The 15,446-nt window shown below is 37.8% G+C and overlaps 1 protein-coding gene across 16 annotated transcripts in view; it reads right to left on the bottom strand.

Annotated features, from left to right (window-relative positions):
- The window catches only part of FUBP1 (far upstream element binding protein 1), a 34,976-nt gene extending 20,485 nt beyond the window's left edge, over positions 1-14,491 (bottom strand). For 5 of the 16 annotated variants that reach the window (XM_081225196.1, XM_081225198.1, XM_081225202.1 and 2 more), the window contains exons 1-14: positions 14,282-14,491; positions 7,449-7,539; positions 6,562-6,624; positions 5,719-5,757; positions 4,478-4,517; positions 3,887-3,936; positions 3,723-3,794; positions 3,541-3,598; positions 1,759-1,921; positions 1,561-1,659; positions 1,335-1,436; positions 982-1,084; positions 783-883; positions 259-400 (exon numbers count right to left, since the gene is read on the bottom strand). In XM_081225196.1, the coding sequence (XP_081081322.1) occupies positions 259-400; positions 783-883; positions 982-1,084; positions 1,335-1,436; positions 1,561-1,659; positions 1,759-1,921; positions 3,541-3,598; positions 3,723-3,794; positions 3,887-3,936; positions 4,478-4,517; positions 5,719-5,757; positions 6,562-6,624; positions 7,449-7,539; positions 14,282-14,401 (1,243 nt within the window). In that variant the 5' untranslated portion in view covers positions 14,402-14,491. Of the gene's footprint in view, positions 1-258; positions 401-782; positions 884-981; positions 1,085-1,334; positions 1,437-1,560; positions 1,660-1,758; positions 1,922-3,540; positions 3,599-3,722; positions 3,795-3,886; positions 3,940-4,477; positions 4,518-5,718; positions 5,758-6,561; positions 6,625-7,448; positions 7,540-14,281 lie in introns of all 16 variants that reach the window. The other 11 variants (XM_081225190.1, XM_081225201.1, XM_081225199.1 and 8 more) reach the window with 3 other exon arrangements.
- Between the last annotated feature and the right edge of the window lie 955 nt (positions 14,492-15,446).

Raw genomic sequence — 15,446 nt, 5'->3', positions numbered from 1 at the left:
ACTTTCTAGGTCAGAAGAAAAATTTCTTACACTGATTAATTATACTGTTGGTTCCCTTCTCTAGAAGCCAATGTGATTCAAATCCCACTCTTGATTTAAGTACATATAAAGCCCTTCATTTAGGCTTTAGGTGTTACTATCAGCATAAGAACACTTTTCTACTAAAACACAGTCAGAAAAAAATTATTGCTACTCATTTACAACAGCAACAGAACCGTTAAATTATTAACCACACATTAATAGTTTTAAATACATTGCCTTTTCCTATTATTAATCCAGTTTTCCCAGTCGGTACAATGAAATTAAATTCCTGTAGTCCACCAGGTGGTCCCATGTTCCAGTTGCCTTGACCTCTACCTCTTCCTCGACCACCAGGTCCAGGTCCACCAGGATTACCAGCCTAAAAGAGGGGAAAGACAAAGTCAGAAATATGCTCTTCTTTCCACAGTAAAATTATTACACATTTATTTCCCTTAACTTTCATTTTCCTAACTGAGAAGTTTAGAGAAGTTGGGACACAACTTGGCCCAAATAATCAAGAAATGTCCACCACCATTTATTCCTTTTATGCCGTGGTGAATAAAGCAGTGCACTTATGTAGCTGCCATCCTGCTCCAAAATGTTTACCTTAAAGCAATTTAAACTTTCTAGCTATTAATAAAGTATCACCAAACAGATTCGGACAAAAAAAATATGGAGGGGGACTTTCACATTTAATGAAGGAAAAGTATTTTTTAAATGAAAACAAAACAAAACAATGAAAATTTAACATTCTATCAAACCTGAACACTTCGAAGAAGGTCTGTAATAATTTCTGCAGCATGTTGACATCGGTCTGGAGGTCCTGTTATTTGTGCTATTCTATCTGGTGTCGTTCCGTCATCTTTAAACAAAGGAACAAACTGGATTAATTTAGCATTAAATTAATCAGTGTCAAAAGTAACTGCCACCAACGTTTAGAAAATAAATATATGTACTCACCTGGCTTAAACTGAATTCGAACACCAGCATCATTTTGTATTTTTTTAATCATCTCTCCATTTCTTCCTATTACGATGCCAACAGCAAATCTTGGAATGGGGACCTTACGCAGAGAGGACTAAGAATTAGGAAAGCCATTTCCTGAAAAATTAATCTGCCCCAAACCACAGAAGTACTATATTTATATCAAAGAGGATGGCAAGATACAAAGTACACATTCTGTATTCTAAGATAGAAAGTGGGGGGGAAAGACAGTACAATGTTAGAGAAGGCTATGTAAAACAAAACAGGAAAAACCTTATTTTATTTATGGGCTAGCATTCAACCACTTCTAAACTGGTATTTTTACTTACATCTATTCCTTCATTTCCTCCTATTCTTGACCCATACTCATTTCGAACTTCTCTGAAGCCACCTTGATCACGAATTAATTCTAACACCATTTCCTTGGCTTGCTGAAGTAGAAAAAATTACCCAATTTAGGAATCGTGTCTCAAAACACTGTAATTATTCATGCATGTGTTCCCCCTCTGCCATCCACCCCAAATCCCTCTTTGTAAAATATAAACTTAAGTTTACTTGAACTTTGTATGGGTCCCCTGTAATCCTAAGAGGTTTGTCAGCACCAGTGTTCTGAGGTCCATCTTGGATCATAACCATTTTAACTCCAGCCCGTTCCTGTTAATCACAGAAATCAGATGTATTAACAAAAGGGGAGAGGAAGAAAAGAGGCTTCAAAACAGACAAAAAGTAATCATTTTACAAACATAGTAATACCTGAAGTTGTTTAATAGTCTCTCCCCCCTTTCCAATGACTAATCCTGCTTTGCTAGCTGGAATCATGATTTCTTGAACCGCATTTCCTGGCCCATCACCATGGTGGAAGCCAGGGGCTGGTCTTCCTTTTTCAACAATCTGGTCCAGTAACCGTTTTGCTGATCTGTTAACAAATTAATAGCCAATACAAAATAATATAATCAGGTACTCCTCCCATCCCAATTCAGGATAAGGTGGCCTAAAACTAAATTTTAACAATTAAAAGAAAATGCCATGAGTGTCAAAGACTGAAACCACACAATAAATTTTCTAGGTATCAATATATAATCAATATTTTTGAGAGTAGTCCAAAATTTCCGAGAAGACACACCCTACTTCTAAAGTTATCTCAGAATAAAGCTCATTCTTCCAAAAATTAAACAATGTGTTTACTTTTTAAACCTTTACTTTGGTTACTCACATGTTAAAATTTATTTGTTCACTCAACAAATACTTAAGAAATGTCAACTATATGCCAGGTACTATTCTAGGTAATGGGGTTACAGCAGTGAAATAAAAAGACAAGGTCCTTGCTGGCATGGCTTAACTTCATTAAATAAGTAAAAATAGCAGGTTAAAGAAACAACATATCATTTGTTAAGTGCTATAAAGAAAACCAAAACAAGATAAGGAGGACAGGTTGTGTGTATGTATGTGAAGGGATGCTATTTTATGCAAAATAGATGAATGAACAATTCCCTGGCAGTCCAGTGGTTAAGACTCTGTGCTTCCACTGAAGCAGACTCAAGTTCGATCCCTTGAAGCCACACAGCAGGGCAAAAAAAAAAAAGAAAGATGAATGACCTTACTGATAAGGAGACATTTGAACCAAGACCTGAAGGAGGTAGAGGAGTGACTGTGAAAGTATCTGGGGAAAAATGTTCTAGGGAGAAGAAACAGAAAGTGCAAAGGACTCTAATGAGAAGCACGCTTGGTGTGCTGAAAAAATAGAAAAGAGGCTAAATGGGGCTAGAACAGAGTGAGTTGGAAGAATGGTAAAATATGAAGTGAGAAAGGTGGCAGGTAAGCCAAGCCATAATAACGACACCGACTTCTACTCTAAATGGGAAAGCATTAGAGGATCTTTGAGCAAAGTAGTGATATGAATTGATTCATATTTTAAAAGGATCGGTATGGCTATACTATAATTAGACAAGGCTAAAAAGAATGGAGACACATTGTGGTAATATAGGCAAATGGAGTCATAGATAAGGTGACAGTATAGAAGGTGGCAAGAAGAGGCTGAATTCCAAATAACTGGGAAGGAAAAAATGCTTATGGATAAATGAGACTTTAGAGAAAGATAAAGTATTAAAACAGAGTTTTCATACACTAAAATGAGATGAACTAGATTGAGTAAAAGAAAAAGCATGGGCTGGAAAACAATGATTCTGTTTTTAACAATTTGAAGTTTAACATTTAAAGCTGTCTAGTAGACATTCAATTGGACAGTATACTAAGGAAGCAGCTGGGTATGAATCTGGAATTTAGGGAAAGAAATCAAGGCTGAAGATTCAAGCAGAGCTACCAACTTTTACGGAGTTTTTTTGGTAAAAGAGAGCAGAGAATTAGAAATGTGGGGTTTAGGGATGGTTTTCTGTTTAGAGGGATTTTCAAGCACGTTTATATGCTGTTAGAAATTTTCTAAGGGGAAAAGGAATAGCGCAGGAGAAAGTCAGTTCAATTGCAGGGACAATATCCTTCAGTAGGAAGGAAGGGCTGGAACATGATTTTTGTACTTACTGGACAGACTCAGGGGTTCCAGTTAACATACAAGACCTTTCTGGAAGGCCACCGCTGTCTACAATTAAAAACAAACAAAAATCTTAGGCCAAGAAAACGTTAACAGCATCATTTTCACTAGCAACTTTAAAAATACTAGTTTTCTTGTCACTTTGAAAATAATAGCAAGAGAATAACATTACCAGGAGCTATCTGTATTTTGCATCCAGATTCCTGTTGTATGCGTGAGATCTGTTCACCTCCTCTGCCAATTACTAGTAAGAAAAAAGAAAATTATTTGCTGAAAGATTTTAAAGTATGTTTTGATTATGTTTTTTCGTAGCTTTCAAAAAATTAGATTACTTACTAAATCCAACCATCCCATCTGGAACTTTGTATTCTTCTGTCATTACAGACCTGCTAAGAAATAACAGAAACCAACATTTTCCTTCAAAGAAAGATAATTTGTTTACAAATAAAAGGTAAACATAAAAATGGGAATCTAATGGCTCCTAATAGCTTAAACTAGATTTCCAGGCACATACTTAAAATACTCTAAAGTCAAAATATGGGGCCTGAGTAGTTAAACCCAGTATCTTAATCAAGGTCATACACATCAAGTGAGGAAGGTATCGTGGATGGAACAGTCTGAAGGCACGAACAAAAAGGAGTTGGGGTGCAGTTCAGGAGATATCATTTTGACAGTTATTTTAATTCAGCTTAGTTCTTCTAAAGTGTGGCTAGTTCCACCCATCCTTTCAAATTACAAACGTATCTCACTCAAGAAAACAGATCATTTGCTATCACCTATTTGCATCAAGGGAAATGAACTATATATACCAAAAAAAAAAAAAAAAAAGCAGACACATATTCACTATATACTAACTTGGCTGTGTTTCACATACAGTTCAACTAAAACTTGCAAAATGCTCTTTGAAAAGCTTTTATTTGACTATACCTTTGCTGCTGATGCATCGGTGGTAACTGTGTTCCGAAAGCTACCAAAAAATTAAATAAAGTGAGAATTTAATTTAATTGACATATATTTAACAATATAATCATTTTAAGCAATTTTAAAATCTTTCCCTGACACACAGACAACACCCTGAAGAGCACAAAATTTTATGCAGAATACTTAACACTGAGAGTGGGCAAGAAACTCAGTGAAATGGCAGATATTATTGGCAATAGCACAGAAAAAAAACTGTCCTTTTTCAAGCAGCATAAGCAAAGATTAAGAAATGGAGCTATGGGCTTCCCTGGTGGCGCAGTGGTTGAGAGTCCGCCTGCCGATGCAGGGGACACGGGTTCGTGCCCCGGTCCGGGAAGATCCCACATGCCGCAGAGCGGCTGGGCCCGTGAGCCATGGCCGCTGAGCCTGCGCGTCCGGAGCCTGTGCTCCGCAACGGGAGAGGCCACAACAGTGAGAGGCCCGCGTACCGCAAAAAAAAAAAAAAAAAAAAAAAAAGAAATGGAGCTATAACCCCTATGTTCATAGCAGCACTATTGACAATAGCCAAGACATGGAAATGACCTAAACGTCCACTGACAGATGAATGGATAAAGATGTGGTACGTATATACAATGGAATACTACTCAGCCATAAAAAGGAATGAAATAATGCCATTTGCAACAACATGGATGCAACTAGATATCCATACTAAGTCAGAAAGAGAAAGACAAATATATGATATCACTTATATGTGGAATCTAAAATTTGACACAAATGATTCTACCTATGAAACAGAAACAGACTAGTGGACAGAGAACAGACTTATGGTAGTGGGGGGTGGTGCTGGGCTGGGGGAGGGATGGAGTGGGAGGCTGGGGTTAGCAGATGTAAGCTAATATGTACAGAATGGATAAACAATGAGTTCTTACTACATAGTACAAAGAACTACATTCAATATCCAATGATAAACCATAATGAAATATATAACAACTGTACTTCAAAAACAGAGCTATAAAATAAATTGAACATGTAAAATGACTTAGCAACTAAATCTTAAATTATATTGATACATGGCCATAATTGAAGTGGGAGATAGGAGGTATATTTTTACAAATAAATTCATACAAAAAGATAATTTATGGCCTTCAACTAACTTCAAAGATACCCAACAAAACATTGGAACAAAGCCCTAATATTAAAATCCACAGTTACTTTAACTTTTAACCCAATTTAAAATAAATACTTACAGTCATTTTGAGGAGCAACTTTCTTAGCATCTGGCTGATCTGCAAAATTAAGAGTCTTTTAATTTTTTGCCAGTAAGTACAAACATAAGACTTAGCTCCCCCATGCCCAATCAAGAATACCAATATAAACATTTACTGAAATAGCTGAGGGTATGGTTTATCATTTGAACCAAAACTGCCAAAACTCAACCCAAACACTTAGTGATCAAAAGAAAACGGCATTTCTTTCATTCTCTTCATGTTTAAAAGATGCACAGACATTAAAAAAAATTCTTTTTTACTGAATCAAATCACTGACCTTAATGTATGTTAAGCACTTTAGAATGATACAAGACAAAGTATTTAGTCCGTTACTTAGCAAAACATCACATGCTAAAGTCTAATGATGCTTCCCACTGTAGGAACTGAAGATTGGAAGGAAAAAAACCTATCAAAATGTGAAAATTTGACATATCAAAAGTTGAGTGTATCTGACAGTGAACACAAAGCTATGCAAAATAAGTAAAAAATCACATTACAAGGCAATCTCAATCTAAACTGTTCTACTGTTCCTAACCAAACATTTCACAGCATAAACTTCAAAAGAAACTCAAACAACTACATGACTTCATCTTTATCTATATCCTTTACACACATGAATACAATGCGTACCTTAGAATAGGCAACCTACAGCTCAAAGTACTACGTTCTCCTCCCCCCTTCAAACTTAAATGATTAAACATCAGAATGTTGTGCAACAAAAATTCAGACACATAATCCAAGAAATATTTGTGTCCATTTAAGAATCCACTGGTTTATTTCACGTTTACATACTGAACACAGGTAATAAATAAAAATTCCTGCCTTTAAAAGGAGAGGGCATTCCCTCCCAGTGTGTTGTACTGCTCGGACTTGTCCAAGAGCCATCTACACATAAAATAAAAAGAATACATTACATACAACATCTGAAGCATCATTAGCTCATTTTTTTTGTATATTAAAACCTCACTATAAATGTGAAAGACACTTAAATAAAAGGAAACCAAGTACTCCTGGTCAAAAGCTACAAATACATTCTATACGCTCATTCAGAATCCTCCTTTAAAAAAAAAAGGGCAAAAAGAAAATGTATCGAAATTCATACATCAAATCTAAAACAAAAAATATGTGCAGACTTCTAAGTTCAGAAGGTTCAACAATTATGTTTTTAAAAAATACAAGGCACTGTTTATCTACTGTTTTAAGCCACATTTTGAGTTAAACCTGAAACACAAAACAAGGTACTAAAACAAACAAAAAATGGTATAACCTGCAACACACTAAAGTAGCAAACTATAGCAACTTCAACCTTTACAGTGAAATCTGAAATAACAAAGTAATGAGAATACAGCATCTCAGATTAATTCATGTATGATGAGAAAAACCCATGAAATGTTTCCTAAACATTTTGTATTTTTGTTTTCTTCAGTACATTAACAAGTCGTCTGTGCAAACTATCAATCTGGCACAATCCTAAAAGAGGGAAAATGATGTTCTCTAGTAAGACAAAACTGGCTGGTTAACTCAAATTTTACCTACCTTGTCTAGGTCTCTTTTCCCCCCTCTCCTTTTGAGTCCAATATAACCCTTACAATTTTAGGAACCTTATGATAAAAGCAATGTTTCAAAAAAAGAACATTTGAAAAATACTGAAAATCACTTCAACTAAACTCTGTGTAAAACAATTTAAAATATTTATGGCTATAACTTACCTCCATCTTCCAAAGGTCTTTTCTGTCCCCCATAACCATAGTCATTTGAATTCAGTGATGTACCAGCATCACCTCCAATTTTTGCTGCAATCTTAAAAAACAAAAAACACACCGTTATTAAAGAGAGCATCATAACTACATTATTTCCTAATATATGCTAATATCTATCACATAAGAAAATTAATTTGATAGACAAATTAAAATTACAGTTCAATTTATTACTATCATTAATAACTTCGGAGAGTTAACAAATAATCATCATCTGGAATTGTTTCTGATATATCTCTATAAGAACAAAGAAGTAATCAATTAAGAATCTTTAGAAGACTGACCAAATAACTTTGAGGAAAATATGGATCCTAATTCTATCTTCTCCATGTCTCTCTCCCATGAGTCTCTATGTGTTGGTATAGGGAGAATGTGAACATGCTAAGGCTGTGCTGTCTAATAAGGTAAAATGCTAGCCATATTTGGTTACTGAGTATTTCATGTCTAGTCCAAATTGAGATGTACTTCAAGTGTAAAATGCATACCAGATAGCGAAACCTTGGAACAAATATAAAGAATGTAAAGTGTCTCAAAAATTTTTATATTGAACACGTTAAAATGGTAATATTTTAGATATGTTGGGTTAAACAAAACATGTAACTTGCGTTATACTTCTATTGGACAATCTTTCTTTTTCTTTTTTTTTGCTATACGCGGGCCTCTCACTGCTGTGGCCTCTCCCGTTGCCGAGCACAGGCTCCGGACGCACAGGCTCGGCGGCCATGGCTCACGGGCCTAGCCGCTCCGCGGCATGTGGGATCTTCCCGGACCGGGGCACAAACCCGTGTCCCCTGCATTGGCAGGCGGACTCTCAACCACTGCGCCACCAGGGGAGCCCTGGACAATCTTTTTCTAAGGGAACGAGGAGGTGTGGAGGAAGCCTGGGAAGTTGTACGTCTAAGGAAGCCTCTGTTATAGAACCACAACTCATTTCATTGTTAGAGACTTTTAACTTTTAGAGTGGGGCAAACATCGTATAAGAAACACCAGCCTCGGGCCTCCCTGGTGGCGCAGTGGTTGAGAGTCCGCCTGCCGATGCAGGGGATACGGGTTCGTGCCCCGGTCTGGGAGGATCCCATATGCCGCGGAGCGGCTGGGCCCGTGAGCCATGGCCGCTGGGCCTGCGCGTCCGGAGCCTGTGCTCCGCAACGGGAGAGGCCACAGCAGTGAGAGGCCCGCATACCGCAAAAAGAAAAAAAAAAAAAAAAAAAAAAGAAACACCAGCCTCAAGTCATAAGTGGGGCACAACCAGGGGTTATTTACTGCATTTTTCTATGAAAAGGGAAATGGAACTAAAATTGCTGAGTGCCAGCAAAAGGCCAAACTCTGTATTAAAATAAATGTTTTATACTCATTTTGTCACTGAATTATCACAACAATTCTATGAGGTAGAGTACTTAGTGAAATAGATATCCATTTTACAATTGAAAAAAATCTCAAGAGGTAACTTAACAATGTTACACAGTAAGTCAACGGTGGAGAAGTCCCAATTTCTACACACCTCCTTGGCAGTTACTACAAGTGGTAATCACCAAAGATGGGTGATGGGCTCATTAGAGTTCATCACGTTATTCTTTCAATTCTGAGTATGCTTGAAATTATCCATGATAAAAATTAAACAGAAAATGAAACTTTTGGTGACTGGAATTCTTCTAAAAGGGTGTTGATGTGGAACTAAACCAAGTGCCTCAAGCTTCATTATAATTAGAAAACTGGAAAGGATAAGCATATCCAACGACTTGAATCCAATATGTATCACTTAAGTCCTAAACATATAACAGTTCCCATATACCAAATGTATTTCCTAGGATTCCTAGGTTTCCCTTTTCTCATCTGTAAATGCAAACACCCACCACAAAGCATATTAGGATTAAATATAAAAATGCTCAACAAAAAAGGTATACAATTATATATTTCCTGACTTTATAGCTTTGGTCACTCTAACCTATCTTAATCATCTTTCACTTTCTCAAAAGCTTATTCGAATCTTTGATCTAATTAAAATCTTATTTCTTTCCTGAAAGTTTTCCTCATCACACCTGAGAACTGCTTTTCCACCCTTCAGCTTTAAAGCAATACACCTGAGAACTGCTTTTCCACCCTTCAGCTTTAAAGCAATCAGCATTTGAACTGTTCCTTTGGAAATTTAACATACTCCTAGGCATTGATGTTATGAGGAAAATATTTCTGGTCCAAGGAAAGAGTTAATACTAATGAAAGAAAATGGTTTAGGCTGGTAATACCTTCTGCAGTTAGCTTTTATAAACACTGAGTTTGCAAAGCAGCACTCCTTGAACTCCAAGGAACTTCTGCACAGAAAAAGGATATTTATTTATACCTCCCTATCCACTGAATAGTTCTAAAAATATCCAACTAAAATTGATCCTTAGTTCACTCAGAAGAACCAGTTAACACCATCTCAAAAATTCAGAACCAATACGAAAACATTAGAGAAGAACTTTTAGAAAAAATACTAACACAGATTTAATCAATTCTCCAAGATCAATAGAAAACATAAACTTCCTAGGTCACTTCACAGAATTTAAGAGAAACAGTAATTCCTAAAATCCAATCTCTAACTATATAAAATTCTTATGAGACTAGTAGAATTAAGTGTAGGTAACTTCTTTCATTTTCAATTTACAATAAAAATTCAAGCTTTCGGGCTTCCCTGGTGGCGCAGTGGTTGAGAGTCCGCCTGCCGATGCAGGGGACACGGGTTCGTGCCCCTATCCCGGAAGATCCCACATGCCGCGCAGCGGCTGGGCCCGCGAGCCATGCCGCGGAGCCTGTGTGTCCGGAGCCTGTGCTCCGCAACGGGAGAGGCCACAGCAATGAGAGGCCCGCGTACAGCAAAAAAAAAAAAAAAAAAAAAAAAAAAAAAAAATTCAAGCTTTCCATTTGGACCCTCCCTGCTTCTCAAATGAGTAAATATTTTTTGTGCTTTCAATGTTTTAGCATTTTCCACCTTTCTTCATCAATTATTCCTAGAATCCAAGAACTTTGGAGTTGAAAGGAAATTTGAGATTATTCAGTCATACCACCTGATTTTAGAGGTTAAAACGACAAGAACAAAACCACAAACAACAACACACAAAAAGCTGATTTTCAGAAGTAATTACCTAAATGCCCAAAATGACTATCTCCTAATTTTCAGTCTACATGCTTCCTTAGGCTTTGGGGTCCAACCGTGATTTGGGGTCAGTGGTAATTCTGGTTTTACTGCTTTGTGTCCTTGCCAAATTTTCTTAAGCATTTTGTGCCTCATTCATCTTCTGTGTACAAAAGAGATAAATAGTTTCTACACTTACCCTGTAGAATAGTTGTGAGAATTAAATGAATTAATATAAATATGCTTAGCACAGAGCCTAATATGTAGCATATAAATTGCCAGTTACTATGAACAAATCAGCACACTTTAATTCAACTATAAAGCAGGTTCACAAGACTTCAAATATTCAATTTAAAAAATGTAACAGGTTTTTAGTTGTACTGGCCAAAGATATACACTTTGAAAGAACATAATTATTTTCAGAACAAAATTTCATTACTGCTTTAATTCATTAAAGATATCTGTTGATTCAAATTCAATAAATAGTGAGTACCTACTATGGGCAAGGTCCTAATGGATTCAATTCCTATGCACCAGAAATGTGAAGAGGCTAGAAATACTACTAGCCCACCACTTTATTAAGCATTGTCCCCTCTTTACAGCCCAGAAATCTTTGCTTATTATCATAATCAAGCTTTGCTATCCCATCTCAAAATGTGTTAGAAAAACAAAAACAACCAAACAACCCCCTCCCACCCCGCACACACTCAAATGCTAGTTTTCACTGAAGAGATTAATGGTAAGTAAAAAATCAACAGTTCTATTTTATAAATTTTTCATTGCATTCAAACATAATACAGTCTGAATTACTTTCACAATTATCAAGAAAGAGATTTCAAGAATTGAGTACTTAACGACTAATTTAATAGTTTTTTAGAGGGGAAGTGATGAGGATTGATATTCTTGCATAACCTGTTATCTACCACTATACTTAGTCTCAGTCTCTGATTCACTTCTATCTTCATATAACCTTAAGGGGAAAAAAGTAGATAGATATATCTCAACTTTCCAGTGTTTCAAAGACAGAACTTGTTATCAGTGTGATCACTAAAGATCTAATCAAAGAGTTTCAACATCACCCTCTGCAGTTACAGTTTGAAATACCCAAATATAAATTTCTAAAGTACACAGGTTGGAAACCCTAAACTAGAGAAGCAGTCTGGTGCCCCTGTGCTAGATTTAGCTTACAGAATATTATAAAAATCTGGAAATTTCACAGTAAAAAAATAAGCTACTAGAATTCTCTGGAAAAAAGACTGAGCAACTCGGCCTCAATTGCCTGATGGCAACAATCAGCTAGAGTAAATGCTACTAGCATTTACTAGATAGGGACCAGGGATACTAATCATTTGTTCTGCTTTCCTGCATAACAAAGAACTATCCAGCTGAAATGCCAATAGCTTCCCAAGCAGTATGCAGCTCTTTGAAGGCAAGAAGCTGTTCTTATACCTCTTCCTTCCAAAGAACACAGCACAATACTCTAGACAAAGAAAAGAAACTTAAGGTTAGATGGAGATTTCGGAAATATAATTCAGTATCCATTTAATATAGATAAGGAAAAAAGTATTTCAGGGATTAACCTAATTTGTCCCTTCAGCCCAAGCACTTTTCCCTATACTCCACTTACATAATCAGACAAGCAGCTCTACAACCAATATACGGAGGCATTCTCAAATGTAACCAGAAGGGGCAATTCAACTCAAATGCTAAATATGAGAATCTCAGATTTAAGATCAATTCTGTAGAAACAATCTAATTACAGCAAAGACACTTGTAAATTATATTACAGAAAGGGCACTGGGGCAGCTATTGGCATATAAATAGAGGACAAGAAGTTCATAGTTTGAGGACAATTTCTATACTTAAAAAAGCAGTCTAAATAAGAAAATTGTCTTCAGAAGTTGTATCCACCTGTACCTTTTCTCACCTAATTTTCCACCCTCCTTCCCCCACCCAACCCTATCCTCCAGTGACTTCACTCTTAGGTTCTTGTCATCCCCAAAACCCCCATACCTTTGCACATGCTGCTTCTTTCTCCACTGGTCAAACTCTCACTCATTCTTTAATGCCTTGCTTAAAATATCAGTCCTTTACTTTGGCAGTTAAGTACCCCAATCCCTGGTGTTATGTACAGTACCTGATTCATAGAACTCTAAAATGTTTACAGAACAAATGGATGAATGAACAGTGCCCATATTTTGTCTACTGTTTGAAAGCGTTAATCAGATACTTCTATTCTTTTGTCTTTGGTTCCTTGACCATCATAGCTTCCTAGAAGGCAGAAACCCAATTAACACATTTAAAAGGCTCCAGTATTTATGTACAGTGTGTGTCACAAATTAATTCAATATGCTGATTGAATAAAATAATTCAGGTGAGTCTTCCAATCTAATAAAACCCTTCTCTAACAGAGTTCCTGTCATTATATAAATGTTTCAGTCACTATTCTAAACATGTTCAGAAGCAGTAAATAAGAATTAGGTGAATAAATCGCAGAATTAGGGTTAATGATGATCTTCTGTTGACTCCTTGGAAAATTTCTGATTAAAAACAAGTACAGGTACATTTTTTAAAATAATGTTTTCACATTATAAAAATATGAGCGCTTTGCTACATCACTACAGATTTTATGGATTTTGACTCAAATGATCCTTTAATCCAACCGGGGAGTGAAAAATAAGTTAACTCCTAATGTAATCAAAACATACCACAAAATTGGATTCTGATTACCATGAGCTTAACACTGTACTCTAAAAATGTCTAGCATCTAGCTCGCATCGTGTCATAACGAGAATATGATTCTTACTTTTACTTAGACACAAGTCCATACCAACATCACACGTTTTAAAATTACATTAAGGGACTATCTAATAAAGATAAAGTTCAAATAAAATCCTGAAATATAACTTTTTTTTTTTTTACAGCTTTTGTTTGGGAAAGTGGTGCCTTGAGGGCAAATGTACGCACCTACGTAATACAAAGAGGTCTGGTCAGTTTACGACTCTGAACTGAGAGGCAGATTCAAATTGAAACTTAGGGTATAATGGCCCTGAAGCCATTTTGAGAAGAGGGAAGGAACCGTAGAACACGCGTAAATCCCGCCCTGAAAAGGGATTCCAACCCGGAATACGAGTGCTCTCCTCTAATTCTCTTCCTTGAAGGTGTGAAAGTGTATGGTACCGAAAGATTAATTGCGGGAGAGCTCAAACGGGTTGGAAGCTCTAAAGACTGCTTTAATGACAGATCCCTTCCCTTACCATGGCTCCTGCGGACAGACCCTAGTCCTTTCCCAAACTCATTACTAGAAGCTTCCATACTATTGTGTAAAACTACGCGCGCTTTACCCCATGGAAGAGGATGTTCACTCCGAGGAAAAGGAAATGCTAACACCTTGGAGAAAAAAGCGCGAGTACCGCAGAAACGGGAGAAAAATCTAAAGCCATCTTCGCGTAGCACACGTTGGGGTTCAAAGTGGCTTAGACACCAAGAACACAAAACCGAGTTCCAGCCTCCATTCGGTATTACTAACGCGGGGAAACGTGAGTCTCGTCACATTTCAGAGGGCGGAAGGGCACTTCTTTCCTCTTCCTCATGCGCGAAGAAGTAGCGGCCTACTCAGCCAGCGGCCAATTACCGTGAGCTGTCGGGGTCTCGCCGCGCGGTCCTGACTTACCTGTCGGGCTCTCTGCAGCGCATCTTTGAAAGCATCGTTAACTCCTCCACCACCACCGCCGCCGCCTCCACCACCAGCTGAGCCAGAGGAGGGTGGAGGCACTGTTGAATAATCTGCCATGCCTACTCTACAGTGGCCGCTACCGCTTCTTCGCAGAGACCTCTCAGCCAACTGCTAAGAAAGAAAGAAAATGGCGGCCGTCGAGGCTGTATCACATTCTTGTGCGACCATCGTGCCGTAGAGGGGCGGAGACTGAAAGAAGAAAATCTCGCGATGTTTTGAAGCAACGCGCTGGTGTGGAGGTGGGGCTGGAAAAAGACAGGCAGCGAGATATCGCGAGAATTGTCTTTAGAGTTCGCGAGAATGGGGTTTCTATTGGCTCCTCCTCTATGTGCGTTCGTTGGTTGAGGTGGTTCGGTTATCCCTCTGGGTTAGTGGATAAGACTGGTGAGCTGGCCGCCGTCTGCTTGAATTTTTGAAAGGCTGGAGGAAAGGAGTAGTTTCTTATCGGTCGCCGCCTCAGGGAGGTAGAATGGGTGAATTTTCCGCCGAGGGTCATTCTGTGTACCAATGGGGAAGTGGGGGACGTCGATAGGCGTAACGGCGGCGCAACAGTGTCTAGAGCGTGCCACCGGGACGGCATCTGGGAGATGCGCGCTTTGGCCGCTGCTCGGTGATGCTCCCGAAAACGTTCGCCCGGCATAGCGGGAACGCGGCATGATTTTAAGGGTAGTAAAGTGTCCCTGCATTTTACTTCTAGATTGTCAGTTTTGAGTTTTGTCACAAGTGGGGATGAATTTAGGCCGGAGGCCTTAGTTCTCGGGCTGATTTCGAAGTTTTTGTGTAAATTCTTTGGATGAGGCTGTGACAATATGACTGCCTTTTTCTTTACCTTTTAAAAAATGTAATTGTTCCTAAAATTCAGTTTTAGCCACACTCAGTAACCTAGTATCGTATGTATCCATGGCCAGTTTTATTGAGATCCTTATAGATAAGAAACAGCGTCCATTTCTTGACCAAAATTGGCTTTGTGGCTTCTTCGAAATAGTTTCCCTCAGCCGCAACCTGTGAGAACTCTGATGTTTTGTATTGTCATCCCAGGACTAGATGATGATGATATTGATTATTTTGTTTTTTGTTATCTACTTCAGTTACCAGGTAATTT

Source organism: Mesoplodon bidens (assembly GCF_964165515.1).
Source record: "Mesoplodon bidens genome assembly, chromosome: 2".
NCBI lineage: Eukaryota > Metazoa > Chordata > Mammalia > Artiodactyla > Ziphiidae > Mesoplodon > Mesoplodon bidens.
This window is presented reverse-complemented; position numbering and strand designations above follow the sequence as displayed.